At 34.7% G+C, this 19,581-nt stretch overlaps 1 protein-coding gene across 1 annotated transcript in view; it reads right to left on the minus strand.

Annotated features, from left to right (window-relative positions):
* Nucleotides 1–19,581, minus strand: part of DLG2 (discs large MAGUK scaffold protein 2) — a 2,095,027-nt gene that overhangs the window by 1,708,708 nt on the left and 366,738 nt on the right. The window contains exon 3 of the mRNA XM_017850879.1: nucleotides 11,584–11,729. Coding sequence (XP_017706368.1) covers nucleotides 11,584–11,729 — 146 coding nt within the window. The remainder of the gene's footprint in view (nucleotides 1–11,583; nucleotides 11,730–19,581) is intronic.

Here is a 19,581-nt window from a genome sequence, read left to right on the forward strand (position 1 = left end):
ACTGTAAACTAGTTCAACCATTGTGGAAGATAGTGTCGGGATCCTTCAAGGATCTAGAACCAGAAATATCATTTGACCCAACCATCCCATTACTGGGTATATACCCAAAGGATTATACATCATGCTGCTATAAAGACACATGCACACGTACGTTTATTGTGGCACTACTCACAATAGCAAAGACTTGGAACCAACCCAAATGTCCATCAATGATAGACTGGATTAAGAAAATGTAGCACATATATACCATAGAATACTATGCAGCCATAAAAAAGGATGAGTTCATGTCCTTTGTAGGCACATGGATGAAGCTGGAAATCATCATTCTGAGCAAACTATCTCAAGGACAGAAAACTAAACACTGCATGTTCTTACTCATAAGTGGGAATTGAACAATGAGAATACTTGGACACAGGGTGGGGAACATCACACACCAGGGCCTGTCATGGGATGGGGGAAGGGGGGAGGGATAGCATTAGGAGATATACCTAATGTAAATGACAAGTTAATGGGTGCAGCACACCAACATGGCACATGTACACATATGTAACAAACCTGCACGTTATACACATGTACTCTAGAACTTAAAGTATATTTTAAAAAAATTAAGATTAGGTGGAGAAGTGCAAGGAAACTAAGGTAGGCCATTGTTATCACAATATTGCAAGGAATGTTAATTCACACCAGCAAATAAACTATTCTCAAAAAAAAAAAAAAAAAAAAAAGAGTCTCCTTTACTTACAGTCAACTGAATGTAGATGTCATACTTATCTACAACATACTTTCACAACAATATCCAACTTAGTGTTTGAATAAATAACTAGTTTTGAATAAAAAAACTATAGCATAGCCAAGTTTACAAATAAGACTAACCATTATAGTACTATAAAGAAGAATCATAAAATATATTTTATATTACACACTGTAGGGTTTCAGAAAATGATATATAAAAATTAGGCTTCACAAGTGGTTCTCTCTGAACTTCTACTCTCCTGTCTCTGACCATTCATTCTACCCCAAGCCTACCCCAAGTCTCTTCCCCAAGGTGGGTCACAGAAACAAGAACCCTTTTCCTCCAAAGCCAGCCATAAAACCTTAAACTATTACTTAAAACACCACTGTTTATAAATAAATTATGTTTGATTATAAGTCATAGACCCCCATTCCAGAAGGCTCTTGCCCCATACCCAAAAAAAAAGAATGCTGCACAGAGAGGCCAAGAGTAATCTAAACAGACAGGCCTTGCTAGGTTTCCCTTTTCCGTTTATTAGCATTGGATCATACCCTTTCTGTCCAGTCATATTTCTACATGACTGTTCATACTTAGTTGAACTTGAGCATAAAAATGAATAGCTTTCCCTGTGTTTTCAGGAAGATACCCTATCTTTCATTCTAAAGGCTCCTATATAACATGAAACTATTATCACATAAATTTATATGCCTTTTCTCCTGTTAATATACTTTTTGTCCATGATTTTCAGTGAAACTTCAGAGGGCAAAGGGGAAGCTTTCCCTCGACCCAACAGAACTATCTTTAAGGAATTAGTTTAGCCAATGACTAGAGGTGTTAATTGCTTTGGGTTTTTTGACTCACTTACTCTTGTAGACTGTACAAGACAACTTGGGTTTTTCTGCTAGTATGATATCATGAATTTATTTTTCATCATGTGGAAGATGACCACAACAGATTTCAAAATAAAACAACTTTCTCTTAAATGACAAAGGATTATTCATATGCTAGACCATGATCTTATATTATTTACTTTCAATGACAGCTGCATACATACAAATCTGTCATATTTACTAAAATAATAATGAAATTCTAACTGAGAATACTAGTATATGTGAACATTTCATAAAATGCTTAATAGTGCACTCTCTCATCTCAAAAATACTCTGAAATTATTATCTGATTCAGTTCTTGGACAGTGCTTTTTGAGTTGGATAATCACATATCTGGATTTTCAGGAACACTCTCTATTTTAAATATCCTGCCCTTTATAGAAAAAAAAAAATCCATACTTTTACATAATTTGAAAACTATGCTTCCTTTACACAGTAATATAATTCATTTATTTATTCAATGAACATTTACTGAGAAGCTAATACATGTAAGGATCTAGCTTAGTCCTGAGAAGATATCAACCATATATACAGGGCACACAGTTCCTGACTCCACAGTATTGTAGGGCAGTTCTCTCATGCTTAAAATAACTATAACACAATGTAGAAAATACGACGCTCCCCAAGGAAAAAAAAAAATGCTTACTGATTCCAGGTAAGGACAGTATACTGTTTTAAGGATGATAACAAGCCATTTTGAAGTCTCCATATAAAGCTCTCCATGGACAGGGTCTAAGGCAGGTAGATGTCCTTAGACCCACCGCAGTGCTATCTAGGCAACAATGTGTCAAGCTTGTACAGTATGGATATTTTCAAATTTTTTCTTTACTGTTACATTCTCATTATCAATTTATTGACAGTTCTACCTCCTGAACAAATCTCACTCTCACACCATAATTTTTTCAAAGTTGGATTGACCTCCATATAACACAGGCTCCTTTCTCTGTGGGAGAAAAAAAAAAAAAAATTTAGGAATGTGGCACTTCCTCTATCTTTTTTTGCCAGGATAGTCTGCCTGTTTACTAAGAAATAGGATTGCAGAATTTCACTATTACAAGAATGAATGTTTAAAAAAGGTCAAATTATTAAAATGGGCAAGCAATCAACCCAAATCAAACCTGAAATAGGAAAGATGATAGTCATTGCAATCTAACCATTCTCTTCGGTCTCCATAATGACTCAGTTTTGGAGAAACTCTGACATCTCTAACTCTGATAGTAATGCAATCTGCAGGGAAAAGTATGGAACTATATGACATCATTTTAGCCCATAATTGTCCCATATTGTGCCATAAAATAAGTAATTTGAAGGATAGGATGAGCTGTACCACCACGACTCATTCCTGTGCTTTTAAAACTATCTTCGGAATCTTACCTAGGACTAAACATCTTTTCACTGGGTCAACCATGAAATTTTAATTCATATTGCTAGCATAATATACATAGATTTAACAAAACAACATATCATTCTCTGGCATCAAGAAAAATACAGTCAATCATCTACTTCATAAGCATTTATTGAATATATACTGCCTAAAAAGCTCTGAACCATATTACAGCTGTGTAAATAAATATAATACTTGATATTAAGGTATGATTTAACAAGTGAAACACTTGAGCAATTCATTGAAATGCAATATGTCAAACACTGTAACAGAGGCCTTGGGCAGTACAGGAAACAGAAGAATTTTTTCTAGTTGAGGTCATTAGAAAATTGATGATTGATAGACAGGTAGATCTTTAAAAAGATTAAGTAGAAAATTTCCAGATGAAAACAAAGGGAAAAATATTCCAGACACAGGAACTAACAAGAACAAGGCTTAAGTGAGGCTTAATGTAAGTTCAGTCCAGACAGTAAAGATTAGGCAAGGAGATGGCACAATAATCTGTAAAAAATGAGGATCAATAGATAGCTTTAAAACTCTTAGCCTGGGGAAGTTGAGCTACAAGAGGAAAATTCTGACTATGAAAATCAGTTAAAGCTTGTTTCTAAAGCCATAGAAAGATTCTATGAAAGCCTGAATTAGATCAGTGCCATTGTGAATGGGAAGGAAGGTCAAACATAGAGATATTTCAAGAAGTTACGAATATTAGTGACATTTTAGAGTTAAGTATCTTTGTATCATCCAAGTAATATTTATTCAAGGTCTATTATTTCTGGTAAGTATGAATATAATCTAATTTCATTATATTTGAAAAATATTAGGTAGAAAACCAAAGTACTCTCACTATTTTAGATCATATTATTGGAAAGTTAGCTAGAGTACTCCAAAGAAAAATCTTACTTTAAACTATTCATAGACAAATGCTGAGTTAACTTCAGCCTCAGCAAAGTAACTACAAGCTCTGTGAGTTACTCACAGGCTTCCTAGGTGATTAATTTTGCAAGCAGAATTTTTGTTTTTTTTACAAGTTAGTTTGAATGTATTTTCTAAATTTAACTTGGTTTTCTTCTTTATAAATCAAGTTACTACCCATGAGAAATGATGCTTTGTCAAGAAAAAATCTATTCATGATCTTCAAGGAGGGTAATACATAGTCTCCAGGCACCCAATTGAACAGTTTCTGGTGTGACAGCCACCTAATTGGTCTCCCTGTCACCGGTTTCTCTTGTCTGTGATCTGTCAGGCATGACGCTGCCAGTTTAATCTGCCCCAGCATAGCTGATAATGCCATTTCTTTGCATAAAAACCTTCTATGGCTCACAACTAACTGAAGAAAAGCATCTAAATGCTATAGTATTGCAATTAAGGCTCTCAAGCAGACAGCTAGAATAACCTAATCAGTCTTACTAGTCTCAGTTCCCCACCTACTAATCCTAAATATTCACAATTTATAAAACCTTTCCCACTTTCTCCTAAGAAAGGTGATGTGATGTCAGGCACATGTTTATTAATCCCCACTATGGCACATTTTACTGTGTGTCTTTGATGAAGACATTAATCCCCACTATGGCACATTTTACTGTGTGTCTTTGATGAGGCTTACTTTCCTCTTCTGCAAATTACAAGTAATACCTACCTATCACTTTAAATCTTATTTTAAATGAAGTGAGGAATCAATCAATAAAATGTCTACCATCTTGGGTTGCTATAGAGACTAAGAGATAATATATTAAAAGTGCTTGGGCAGATCACGTGAGGTTTGGGCAGATCACCTGAGGTTCAAGACCAGCCTAACCAACATGGTAAAACCCTGTCTCTACTAAAAATACAAAATTAGCTGGCAATGGTGGTGCATGCCTGTAATCTCAGTTACTAGGGAGGCTGAGGCGGGAGAATTGCTTGAACCCAGGAGACAGAGGTTGCGATGAGCCGAGATCATGCCATTGCATTCCAGCCTGGGCAACAAAAGCGAAACTCTGTCCCACCCCCCCTCAAAAAAATAAAATGGAGCCTAGCCTGGATTTTATTTATAAGTATCAGGTTTTATTACTCTTCTAAGCCTTTGCTCACATAGTTTTCTCCACCTGCAAGACCTTCAACCCAGGTCTTGTACATTACACAAAGCCCATTTTTAAACCTACCTAGCTATGAAACCATCCCTAGTATTCCAGTAAAATCATCCTTTTCGACTATAGTGTAATGGAAAAATTCTTGTCTTGAAATCAAATTCCTGATTATATCCATTTTCTAACCATATGACTCTGGACAAGTTGCTTATCTGCAGCTTTCCCACTTCTAATGTGGATAGCAACAGCAACTCTACCTGCCTCACTAAGCCATTATGAGAATCAAGTTAGATAAGTTATATTTTTAACTATAAAATGCCCTATATATGTGAGAGACTGTTATTTTCACTATAGTATAAGATCAAATAAAAAACTTCGGGTTTCCTCATCTTTATAACTGATATCCAAAATATATGTTATGAAAGAACACCAAGTTCAACAAAGAAGAAAATAGTTAATATCCAGGTCAAGAACTAGAATATTGGAATCGAGAAGGGATCAAGTAAAAAGGATAGGTTAAAGACAGCTAGGCAGAGCTGAAGTTATGAAGAAAAAACATGTTCCTGAGTTTCACTTTACATAGCAACCAATGTGTACAAAGGTAGGTGGCAGCTTAAAGAAGCTACACAAAGATGAATATACATAGCAGACGTTCAATCAGTGATAAGGAAAGGGGAGGGAAGGAGAGAGGAAGAAGAGAGGAAAGGAAAAGAGGAGAGAGAAAGGAAACAGAGGGGAAAACAGTTTTATCATTCCTTTCAAGGGCTAATTTCTATGCTGCTTGCCAGGCTGCTATAATAAAAAGTTAACTAGTAGCTAAAGCTTATGTATGAGAACATTCCCTTCTCCTTTAAGGTTCTCTTTCCTTGACTGTGCCTTTTCTCTCTACTCTACCCCTCTTCCAACTCCTATTTATCAATGTTTATTTTCCTCCCACCATTACCCAGGACCTCCAAATACCAACACAAATACATACGAAGTAATTACTCTCTTCTACCCACTCTCTCAGAAAAACAAACCAAAACAAAAAATAAACAAGCAAACAGCAACAACAAAAAATTGTTTTTATTTAAATGTCAAGAGCCTATTGAGAGCAATACAATAGCATGTACAGTTTAACAGGCACTGCCTTAACTCCCTTTGTCTTCTGAAGCTTCACCAAAATATCCATGGAAGGAATTTTAAGTAACAGTAATAGGTTTAAATGAGAAGATATTTATGCATTGTATAGTAATGATGGTGAGATTTTCTTATATTCACATAATGCTTTTTGCTTTGCAAAATGCTTTCTCATTAGTTATTTGATCTGATCTGATTCCCAGGGAGAAGTAATGAAACGGGGAAAAGTCCTATTTCTACTATGAATTTTAATATAATGCAGTTTTATAAAATTCCTTTTTCAAAGCATATATATCTATATAGATATATATAGATATATATATCCTTTTATTTGATTCTCCCTGGCATATAGTTTTTATCTCCATTTACTGATGAAGATAGTGAGACTCAAAGATGTAACAGGACTTTCCGTAAGATCATTATCAATACAAGTGCTCTTTATGGAGCACTTATATTCCTAGGTCCAGGAATTGTACTCAGCACTTTACATGGCTGATAGCTTATTTATTCTTCACAATAACCTTATGAGGTAGACACTATTATTACTTTGACATTTTACAGATAAAAAATCAGATAGGTTAAATAATTTGACAATGGCCATGTAACCAGCAACTGGCAAAAGAAAAATTCAAACAGAAGGCTTTCAGATTACTCTTGATTGTTCTGCTATGCCAAGCAGCCTCCTTCCTGGCCCAGTGCTGTTACTGTATGTAACACTGTTAGTAATATAAACTTTCTTTCTGTCTTCAAGTTAGAACTGCAGATTTCAGCCCAGCAGTTCAAGTTCTATGGAGAAAATACACACACATATACTTAAAGCAGAAGTGAGGAGGATGCTGTGTCCATTTTTTTTCCACCAAAAAAACCCACAAATTAAGCAGAAAACTCACCATAATTGGGAGCTAAAAATCAGTTATTACAGTGTTGGCAGACAGGAGAAGGGTGATATGCACCTCAGTATAGAATATTGTAGAATAGAGAGATGAATTACTTATAGTTCAGCAAAACACCTAAGAAACAAACAAAAAAGTCAAACCTTGGAATAGATGCTTCTTTTAAAATGTTTTTAAATAGGCCATTTATTTTATATTCCTAAATAAAGATTTCCATCTTGTTTCAAAACATCACCAGTCCAACACAGAATAGCCATATTATGACTCTGTTCCTGTCATCTTATGATATCAACAATATATTACAGGTTAAAATGCTATGGGATATGAAGGATTAGGGTGCTGATTTACATTTTCCAGAAACTTCATATAAATCAGAGTTTAAGTTGAGCAGCTAGAATTCTATCACACATATGCTGAGGAAGTAAGAAGACAGATCTCTTTCCACCAGGCACTGCAGATGAAATTTCAAAAAATAGTAGGTGAAACTTGTATTTAAGATCTTCCCAAGCTGAATGCAAACAAGTTGATGTCACTTTCTTTCCAGACAAGAAAAGTCTAAAACTTTTACCTCCAGGTCTTTTAAACTTACATACTATTAAAATCACATCAAAGTTTTGCTTCAGAAGCCTATCTGATTTTGTTTCAAGGGGAAAAGCAATCATTGAGAGGCACACCGTAGGGACTCCATGAGATTCAAAATAATGATCCCATTTTTCTTGCTAGCAACCTTAATACACACTAAATATGTAGCTGTAATAACGAAGCCTGTGAAAACTAATAGTGAGTTCAACAGATCCAGGAAAAGGTAAAATATTTCTAATTTCTAAAAACAGGATATTCTGTATGCCTTTTGGGAAGCTCAGATCAACTCATTCACATGCTCAAAACTTTCCAATGGTTTCTATTTCTCTCATAGTAAAATCTTTCCAGTAGCCTCTAAGGCTATCCCTTATCTGTCCTCCTCTTTGATCTCATTGCAGTTACAACGGCTTTTATAAAAAAGACAGGGTAATAATGGATGCTGGTGAGGATGTGGAGAATGGGGAACCCTTGTACACTCTTGGCAGAAATGCAAATTAGTACAAGCACTATAGAGAACGGTATGGAGGTTCCTCGAAAAACTAAACTTAGAACTGCCGTATGATTCAGCAATTCTGCTGCTGGGTATAAACCTAACATACAGAAATTCAGTATATTGAAGAAGTATCTGTACTCCAATGTTTATCCCAGCACCATTCACAATAGCCAAGATATAGAATCACACAAAGTGTCCATCAACAGATGAATGGACAAAGAAAATGTGGCACATACACACAATAGGAATTTACTCAACCAAAAATAAAATCCTGTCATTTGCAACAACATGGATGGAATTGGAGGACATTATGTTAAGTGATGTAAGCCAGGCACAGAAAGACAAATATCACTTATATGTGGAAGCTAAACAAATAAAATGTACACATGCAGATGGAAAGTTTAATGATGGGTACAAAAGTCTGCGAAGGTAGTGGGGGAGGGGAGAATAAAGAAGAGATGGATAATGGGTACAAAAATACAGTTAGATAGACAGAAACAGATCTAGTGCTCAGTAGCACAATAGGGCAGCTATAATTAATAATGTGTTGTATATTTCAAAATAATTTAAAAAGTAGAATTAGAATGTTCCTAACACAAAGAAATGATAAATGTTTGAGGTAACAGACAACCCAATTACCCTGATTTAACCATCACACATTATATGTTTGTATCAAAACATCGCATGCACCCCATAAATATGTATAACTATTATGTATCCATAATAATTTAAAATAAAAAAATTAAAGAAAAAACACAAAAAATGCACAAGTTGCTAACATCAGTTACCTTGCATGCAGGGAGGATAGAGTTGATACAGTATAAGCAGGAAGTCAGTGAAAGGGGATTCCACAAAATAGAAAATTGTTTTAAAACCACTGTATTTAGAATAAAAAGTATATATTTATCATTTATGCTTCTGTGCAATATATATGGGACTATGCATCTAGAAGTTGAATAAAATAATGTTTTTGAAAATGTATGGTCTTTCATCATGACATATGTACCCTCGTATGTTCATTGCAGCACTATTCACAATAGCAAAGACATGGAATCAACCTGAATGTCTGTCAGTGGTAGCCTGGATTAAGAACATGTGGTACATATACATCATAGAATACTACACCGCCATAAAAAAGAATGAGATCATGCCCTTTGCAGGAACATAGATGAAGCTGGAGGTCATAAGCCTTAGCAAACTAACACAGGAACAAAAAAACAAATACTGCATGTTCTGACTTATAAGTGGGAGCAAAATGATGAGAATACATGTCACAAACAGGAGAAAAACAGACACTGGCACCTACTAGAGGGTGGAGGGTGGGAAGAGGGAGAGGATCAGAAAAAATAACTATTGGGTACTTAGCACCTGGGTGATGAAATAATCTTACAACAAACCTCTGTGACATGAGTTTACCTATATAACAAACATGCACATGTACCCCTGAATTTAAAATAAAAGTTAAAAATCAATTAATCAATTAATTGCTTTTTTAAAAAAAAGAAAATTGAAAAATTGAAAATACCAAGGCAATGAAAGCCTAGAAAAAAATACAGGGGAATAGTTAGCTAGTCCTAGATTGAAGAAAGATAAAGCAAAGAAGAAAGAATGTTTTAAAAGTGATAATTTTATCACATAAAATTGAAACTATTTTGAAGGTTAAAAGTACTATAAGCAAAATTAATAATAACAAACAAACCAGAAAAAGTAACAATTATGACAACAGGGTGGCATGTTTCATAAATAAACTGCTCTTGTAAATCGGTAAGAATTCTAGTACTGCTTAGAAAAATAGACAAAGAGCTTGAATGGATCATGAAAGAAATATAGATAACCAATAATCATAAAAAATGTTGAGTCTGAATAGTGAACACATAATTGCAATATAAATCATTAAATAAAATATTTTATCTATTAATTTGACAACATATTTTAAATAATAAAATGACAGTACTAAAGATATAGGCAGATTGGCCTTTTGAAAGGTGGCTGATAGCATTGTTCTCCAAAACAGCTTGACAATTTGTATCCAGAACCTTAAAAATGTCCATACCCTTGTACTCAATAGTGTCATTTATAAAATCAATCTTAATGAAACAGAAAAAAAAAAGCATTGGCTTATACACATGCACATCCATTACAGCATTATTCAAAGCAGGAAATTGAAGATAGCCTACATTTGAATGAAGATCTGCTTAAATAAGTTCCAAATCATGGAATATTCATAGCCATTAAAATATTCTCCAAAACTGTTCAATGTTATGATATGGATAAATACTATTAGTGTAACATTCAATGTAAAAGACATAAAATGTCCTACATGCTATTGTCCCAATTTCATGTACATATATTTGTACAAAAAAGGACTAAAAATGTCAAAATAATTACTCCTAGGTGCTAAAATTAGGATGATGTTTATTTTTATGCTTTTAAGTACAATTTCACAAAGTTGATATCTATTATTTAACAAATTATTGTCATGATTAACTTTTTTATTTTTAAGTAACTAGGATGATAATTAGGCTCTGTCCTTCCCAGTTTATATATCAGGTCTGAGCAGGACAGAAAGTATATGAGAGGCCTCAATATTAACAATACAAACTCAGCAATCAACATGTTATTGATTGGCACTAGGATTCTATGTAGCTTCCAAATCATGGGGTTGGCTACATGACTCCAATCTTGACAAATCATGTGTGTGGGTATGCACTATTAACTCCCTTCAAAGTATTGACTGCCACTTAAAAGTATCCATTGACTTGTCCCTGTTAGCTCTTAGCTATGAACCTGAGAAATGCCTCAACTTGCCTTAGCCTTTGGTAAATGTTGATTGTAACAGTAGTGTCCAAACTGTTTGATTCCATAATTCTATCTGTAAAAACAAGTTGATCATACAACTCTAATTGCTTTATATTTATTTTTTAAATGCATTACTACTAATATATGTTACTCAAATACAGAAAATTTTAAAGAATGTGATTAAAAGAAATGGAAATGGGAATTCTAATATTCTGTTCCTACACCTCAACTGATCATTTTATTCTTGCCCCGGGATATGTGCCCTTGCTATGGAAATCAGAATTGTAGACCGCACTTCCCTATTCTACTATCCATCTCCTTCCCCCACAGCACAGGGAACCATGTTCTGAAACTCCAGAATGCCTTAGACTTGAGTCATCTCTAACTATGACAATATTGCTAACATAACCCACTCAAACAATGTAAAGAATCAGGTCATTCCCATGCCCTATTTTATGCTTTGGAAAAACTGAATTTTCATATATGAAAATTGTATACAGTATGGTATAACCACATTTCTATTATTGTTGTTGTCATTTGTTGATAATAATCACTACTACTACCATTCTTTACTGGCCTAAGTCCTAGTATTATTCAGTTCTTTTGGAAGTTTCAACAGTATACCTCTGAAGATTTTTGAAGTCTGTCATGGCACGGAGCAAGAAGGGATGTCTTCTCCCATTTCTGTAAAACTTGATTGGCTTCTTCTATCTTCTGCTCACAACTTTTTTGAGAATTTAGCAATGTCACCTCGTAAAATTCTTGGATATCTGTAAAGAAAATGTAAAGAAAGCATCAAAATGTCATGCACGACTTCATAAATAGCTTCTGCATATATGTCCATATATTGGCATACACAAATTTTGCTGATTAAAAGAACTGCATAAATATATCCCAAAGTAAAACAGAAGAAATCCTGAAAATATCTTTTACCTGCATTTAGAATGCTTATAGCAGCTTTATTCATAATTATAAAACTAGAATAAATCCTTCAAAAGTGAATAAACTGTAGTAAATCCATATAATAGAATGTTATTCAGTAATAAGGAATGAGCTATCAAGCCAAACAAAAACATAGATGAATTTTAAATGCATATTGCTAAGTGAAAGAAGTCAGGCTGGAAAGGATACGTGCTGTGTGATTCCACCTATAGCCTTTGGAAAAAGTAAAACTAAAGAGACAGTTTTAAAAAACCAATGTTTGCCAGAGGTTCTGAGCAAGAGAAGGAGGTTTGAATACATAAAGCAGAGGATGATGAAAATATTCTCTAATGATACTATAGTGTTGGAAACATAACATGAACCATGTGTCAAAACCCAAAGAACTCAATAGCACAAAAAGTAAACCTTAATGTAGGCAAATTTTTAAAAAATCATGTAGGAAGTCAGAGGATCCCAAGATGAAATGCAGACTGTTACAAAGGAATGCAACTGTGTTACAAATGTATAAAATAACCTCCATGAAGTCAACAGGAAAAAAAAGGAAAAAAAAAGTACTAACTTAAGTAACTTTGAAAATGAACAGACTATAAAACCAAAATCAAAGAAACTATACAAAAGCATCATACTCTAGTTGGTAAACTTGTGTCCTGTTGGGTACGGATGAACAATTCTGAAAACACAATACATGTATACTAAACTTGAACAATTAAGCGAATGGATGGTAGATGATGGGAGCCAAGTTTCTTACTGTTTTATAGAAAGTTACAGGCAAGTAAGGTTAAAATGATTCATATGATATTAGATGAGAGTTGGAGACATGTTTAGCTTAATGTAGATACAGGTGAATCCATATAAGAATATTTACAGACATGTATATACACAAATTAGTTATACACACATATATTTCCTTGCTCCATCTGCTGAGAGGGCCTAGAAGCAATGATGCCACAGTAATAATAAACAAAACTAGCACCCTGATTTTGGCCTCGGTGCAGCATTGGTAAAGAGTAATGAACACTGTCATATTAGATTAACATTGTGGGTGTCTATATGAACTCAAAGTTTTCAAGAGCTACAGGATAGAGAGATAGATAAAAATACATTTAGAAATAGAAATGAATATGTATCCGGACATTTCCCAGCTCTGTCATATATAATGCCTTGCTCTGTCTCCTGAGAGGACCTAGAAGCAGGGACATCCCAGTAGCAACAAGCACACCCAGAGTTTAGATTTTGGTTTGCAACACTATTTTCCAACAAAAGAAACCAGAGTTCTTTGGAGAAATGGTTGATCCTAGGACTCCCAGGCAGGAGACATAAGATGAACATGGACCATCTTATAGCCCCAGCAAATAAAGAAACAGTCACCAAAGAAACAACTCTGCTACAATGGGGAAATATCAAAGAAACAAAAGAACCACATGAAAGAGCTGCCAAAGATGGCCAAAGCTAGAGTGATTTGAGCAAAATAAAAATTACCTAGTATTGGATTATAATGCCAAATATTAAAAAAAGGGATGAGTAGGAGGGATTACAAAAGGGTAAGAGGAAACTTGTAAGAGTGATGTGTATGCTACTATCTTTATTGTGCTTATAGTGCATATATATGTCCAAATCTATTAAATTATGCAGTTTATATAGATATAGTTTATTATGTATCAGTTATGCATAAGATGTATATATGTATCAATAAAGAAAGCCAAAAGACAAGGTACAACTTGAAAGAAGATAATTTTGCAGCACACAGACAAAGGAACAGTATCCAGATATGAAAAGAAATACAAATCAAGAAGAAAAAGACAAGCAAACTAAAAGAAAATAATTGGTAAAAATTATGATCAGGCACTTCACAGTAAAATAAACACATGTCACAGACAAGCCTAGGAAAGATCCTTGACCTCATTGGTGATAATAAATACAAACTAAGATCATAATCAAATGCCATTTACATCAAAAGTATTGTCAAAAATAATTAAGTCTCACAGTACAAGGACTAGAAAAAGACATTAATTCATGGTAACTTATTTATTCCTAGCAAGTGCAAATTGCTATAGCCACTTCAGAAAATAATTTAACATTTGTTTATCCTATAAGTCAGTATTTCTACTACCCAGTACACATCCTAGATAAACTTTGGCACATATGCACCAAAAACAAACCAAAATGTTCATAGCAGCATAGATTATAGTAGCAAACATCAGAAATATTCCAATGTCCATCAAAAGTGAAATAGATAAATTGTGATATGCTCTCAAGATGGAATATATGGAGAAGGGAAAATGAATGAATGATAATATCATGACACTATATATCTCAGAAAAATAATGTTGAGTGAATAAAGTAAGTTTCAATATGAAAAGTTTTGTAAAGTTGAAAATCTACAAAACTGAACCATATATTTTTAAGCATCCATGCATATACATATAACAAAACAAATAGACAAAAGCAAAGGAAGACATGAAAAGATGTAGTTACTTCAGTAGACAGGGTGGGCAAGGAAGTGGGATAAGGAAAGTACATATGAGTAGTTGCAAGTTAATGGCAATGATCTATTTCTAGATGTCAGTAGCAATTTCAGAAATGTTTGTTTTGTTATTATGCTGTGTATATTATAGATAAATTGCATATATTATTTTGTATGAATTAAATATTACATTTTCATAAATAATAAAGAAAAATTTGTGTTTCATAAATATTAAGATTTACAGAGAAAAGTTAGTAATCCTTAAATTTTATGTACAGCTACAACTTTATTCTGCCACTAGCAATAAAGTAACTGTGAGGTCCTGTTTGAAAAATGTGTAAGAACAGAAGGTAAAAGCTATACAGATATACATCCTTCCCAGATTTTTAAAATAACATATGGGCTGGTAGATTACTAATTTGGTTGACAAAAATCAGAGGAATAAGTAATATAAAATATAAAATCCAGAAAACAAAATATGTCTACATCATCTTGCCTCATGTATTAATGAAGAGAAAAGAATTAGCTGGGCATGGTGGTGTGTGCCTGTGGTCCCAGCTACTCAGGAGGTTGAGGCAGGAGAATTGCTTGAACCCAGAAGGTCACGGCTGCAGTGAATTGTGTTCACGCCACTGCACTCCAGTCCTGGTAACAGAACAAGACTCTCTTTCAAAAAAATAAAACTAAAATAAAGAGAAAAGAAAAAAAAGAATTTCTGTAAACATTTCTGCAGCTACAGTCTCTTTAAAGAATGGCTTGTAATGAGTAAAACAATTTTTGTAGATAGTCAAATTTCAAGATTCTTTTTCTCTGCATCATTTTAAAGGATATAAACAGTTTCATGAGCAGTATTTGCAAGTCACCAAAATTTGAAACATTACGTGTAAAAATTATTCAGAAAAGAAAGGATATTTATCATACTCGTGCTATGCATTTATATCAATAAGCTGTACTTTGAAACATAACAAACAGTGATTTGATCACATTTAGAAAACCCTGGGGATGGTATTTTAATATTAAACTTGTAAATCTTCATTAATTTATACCCCCAAATGTGACGAAGTGTTCAAAGTCTATTTCACTCTTTTGTCTGCTTATTCTCCATGCCTGAAGCAACTACTAGAGAGGAAGAAAATAACCATGATTAAGTCAAAGATGACTTAAATTTGATGATAATTCAATGATCAATGCCAAATTTCACTTTTGGTTAACAAGCATTATTTTTTAATAATTGACATATATCCCCTTGTCACTTTCCAAGCATCTCTCTTTTACACCCTCTTTCCTCACCACCACCACCACTCCCACTGCCAGAGTTCAGGCCCTCAACATCTCTTGCTCACACTCTTCTCTAGGCCCAGATCCCCTTTCCCACACTTAGAAATCCTCCTTCTCCTTCAATACCCAGTTCCAGTTCAGTCTTTGTAAAAACAATATTTGAAGTCAGAGATCTAAATATGAAATGTCATCATCAAGAAATTATTTTTACTAAAACTGGGTTCAATTGAGTAGGTAGTAAGAACACCCAAGCAACTGTCATCCAAAAGAAAATATGTTTGGAAATTTGTGGGGGATTCTCTTCTTACAGCTTCAACAAAGAGACGGTAAAATGTGTTAAGACATACGTCTATGCTTCTTCCAACATGCCTTGTTCCCTTACCACATATCTGCTTTGAATTCATCTAGACAGTATAGCACAGTTGATCTTGCTATACTTAATGATGTCGCAAATTACATTAGGCTTTTCTGAACACTTGGTTCTGCTTAGGGAGCTAGATAAATGCTCATATCCACTTTCCTTATTCTGTATCCAAATCCCATACTTTCTCTTCTGCTAAGTAAAATACTGCTGCTTTCCTCCTGTTCTAACAATATATTGCTTGAATCTGCTCAATAATTATTTCTCTTTCTGCTTTATAGTAGAAATAGTTGTTCACTCACCTGTCTTCAACATTTCAATTCACTAAGTAATTTTTAAGTGCTAAGCAAGGCCCTTAGGAATGAAGACAACGTCCTATCCAGTCATATATTCTCTAGTATCTAGCATTATCCTTAAATTCAGTAAGCACATAATGAATTCTTGGTAATTTTCATTTGTTTGTATTCCCTCTTTTTAAGGCTCAAACAGAAAAAAAAAAATCATTAAATGAGGTCAAATCCCTTCTCACTCAGGACTGCTAAACCCTGCATATTGTTTAGATTACATTTTTATGTGACTTTACTCCTTGATTTAATCACAGCACCTAGCACTTTTTATTTTGCACATTCCCTACTCAAATATAAAAGATTTGCCACCTCTGGGGATATACAAAATAAATTCCTCAAATTCTTGAAGACATGTCTATTTTGACGTCAAAATTTTTAAAGAATAGTCTATAAATTACTGTCAAATTTACAGGAAAGTGTTACAAACTCTAATGCACACAAAAATTATCTGGGGACATGGGGCCTGAATTTCTGCATTTCTAATAAGCGCCCAGGTGATGTCCATGGCTTCTGATCCACTAGCAACATTGGACTTAAGAAACAGCATCTCAGGGATAAGAATTTCATGCTCTCAATTCAAATAGCCCTTTTGAGTCACTGCAATCCTCTTCTTCAGAGTGAAAAGCGGGATTAAAGGGGGGAATAGGGTGAAAGATCCCCATTATAGAAGGACGATGGCAAGAGAAAAACTCTGCCTATTGATTCATAAACAATAAGTACTTAGTGGGGATATTATTGACTAAACTGATTTAGATTGAATTCATTAGAACTTAGCTGAAAGAAACTGTATTTCAATCTTCTGCCTTTAGGATCCATTAAAACAAAAGAGTTGACTTCTAGGTGATAGCTGAGATAGCCTCTATTCAGTCCTATCTCTCTCTTTTTTAACCCACACTCCTTAAAAATGAGATTTGGTCTTGGTAATAATGATTCCGACACAGTTAGGTCTTCAATTGTCAAACAGCATGTTGAAGGAAATTCATAATAAATAGGACTGTCTTTTCAAGCACACCCTTAAAAACTCAACATATACTCAAAATATTTCATCTTCTTCCAAGAAGAAACACCTAACATGATATACCTGTTTCAATGATGCTACTATTTCCTCAAAAAACACTTAAAACTCCTCTTTGAGATACACCTTCAAGCATTTGATGAGATGTTTAAGGTCCTTGGAAATGGTAAATATTTTTCCCTTGAAGGGAAGTTTGCTTTTCTTAAAATAACCAAAATTCACTATGCAAACTTCAAATATAAGTAATGGAAAAAAGGATTTTTTACATGACTTAAGAAAATACGATTCTTAAATCATGAGGCTCTTTTCTTGTGTGACTCATGAGTTGCTCTGCAATTATCTACTTAACCACAATAAAATAAAAAAGTAACTAGAATGCTGAATGTGTAACATCTTTACATACTTTTCATCTATTATGGGCTAGAATAAAAGTGACTGGGGAAAGGCTTTTTGCACTTCTTCCCATCCCAGCCTTCATGCTGCCAGGCATAGTATTATGGGAACAACTGCAGTCACCTCTGTACTCTGCCAACTAAGCAGAAACCCCTGTGGAGGTTGTTACTGTTGATTCGTTTGGTTTTTAGTGATTGGCATATATGGCTATAGCTCACCAAAGCTGTTTAATCCCAAAAATTTACCAAAATCACCTGAGGATTCTCTCCTTTTCTTTCTTTCTTTCTTTTTTTTTTTTTTTTTTTTTTTTTTTTTTTTTTTTTTTTTTTGACAGAGTCTTGCTCTATTGCCCAGGTTGGAATGCAGCAGCGCAATCTCAGCTCACTGCAACCTCCTCCTCCTGGGTTCAAACAATTCTCCTGACTCAGCCTCCCAAGTAGCTGGAATTACAGGTGCCCAACATCATGCCCAGTTAATTCATGTATTTTTAGTAGAGACGGGGTCTCACCACGTTGGGCAGGCTGGTTTCGAACTCCTGACCTCAGGTGATCCACCCGCCTTAGCATCCCAAACTGTTGGGATTACAGGCGTAAGCCACTGTGCCTGGTCAGGATTCTCTTCTTACAGCTGCAACAAAGAGATGGTAAGATGTGCTTTAAGACATATACCTTATGATTCTTCCAACATACCTTGTTCTCTTACCACATACCTGCTTTGAATTCAGCTGGACAGTATAGCACAGGTGATCTTACTATACTTAATGATGTTACAGTCTTGGTGTTCCATTAGGCTTTTCTGAACACTTGGTTCTGCTTAGGGAGTCAGATAAATGTTCATATCGAATTTCCTTATCCTGTATCCATAGCCCATACTTTCTCTTCTGCAAAGTAAAAAGTTATCATTCTCCCAATCCATACGAGTCCAAAACTACTAGACACTGAAGCACAGAAGTGGAATTTTCAATAAAGCCTTTATCAGTGTGGTAAAAGTCCTATCTTAGGCTTTGCACCAAGAAAAGTTTCTTTAAGAATATTACCTGGAACTAGAGAAATAAAGTTGAATATGAGGAAGGGACTACAGTTGAATGTAGATGAAATAAAAATAAAAATTCCATAGCCTAGACCGAGTGAAAGCAAGTACCAAGTAAGGGAATAAAAGAGACAAAACAGGAATGAGTGCAAAGCCTGGAGTACAAGGACTAATGCAAAATGGAACTCAATAGATGCTGAATACATAAGACCAGAGAATGAGCAAATGCTCATATCCAAAGGGTCATGCAAATTCCACATTGTTCTGATATGATTGGGCTTCTTCTGTGCCTAGACAAAGCACAAACGAAGGAAGGAAGGAAAGAAGGAAGGAGGGAAGGGAAGGAAAGGAAAGGGAAGGAAAGGGAAGGGAAGGGAAGGGAAGGGAAGGGAAGGGAAGGCAAGGGAAGGGAAAGGGAGAGAAGGAGGGAAGAAAGGGAGGGAGGGAAGGAAAAGAAAGAGAAGAGAGGGGAAGGGAAGAGAAGAAGGGGAAGGGAAGGAGGGAGTGGGGGTGGGGCAGAGAGGTTATGAAGGAAATCTTGGTTTCAAAGTACTTTCCTCTGTTAAAAGAATCAGGACTTTTGGAGAAAGGGCTCACAGGATGAGAACAAGGAAATTATGAATCTAGCACATCTTTTTGTACTAGAAAGGAAGGAAGTGCTCCAAAATCACAGGATCATATCAAAAGGACATGTAAGCCAGCTTGAAGGGGCTCTTAATGACTAAATCTGAAATAATTTGAGCCTTAAAAAATCAATTAATAGTCAGGAGATATAATCTTTTTAATAAAATAA

The sequence above is a fragment of the Rhinopithecus bieti genome, unplaced genomic scaffold (assembly GCF_001698545.2).
Source record: "Rhinopithecus bieti isolate Rb0 unplaced genomic scaffold, ASM169854v2 scaffold_30846, whole genome shotgun sequence".
Taxonomy (NCBI): Eukaryota; Metazoa; Chordata; class Mammalia; order Primates; family Cercopithecidae; genus Rhinopithecus; species Rhinopithecus bieti.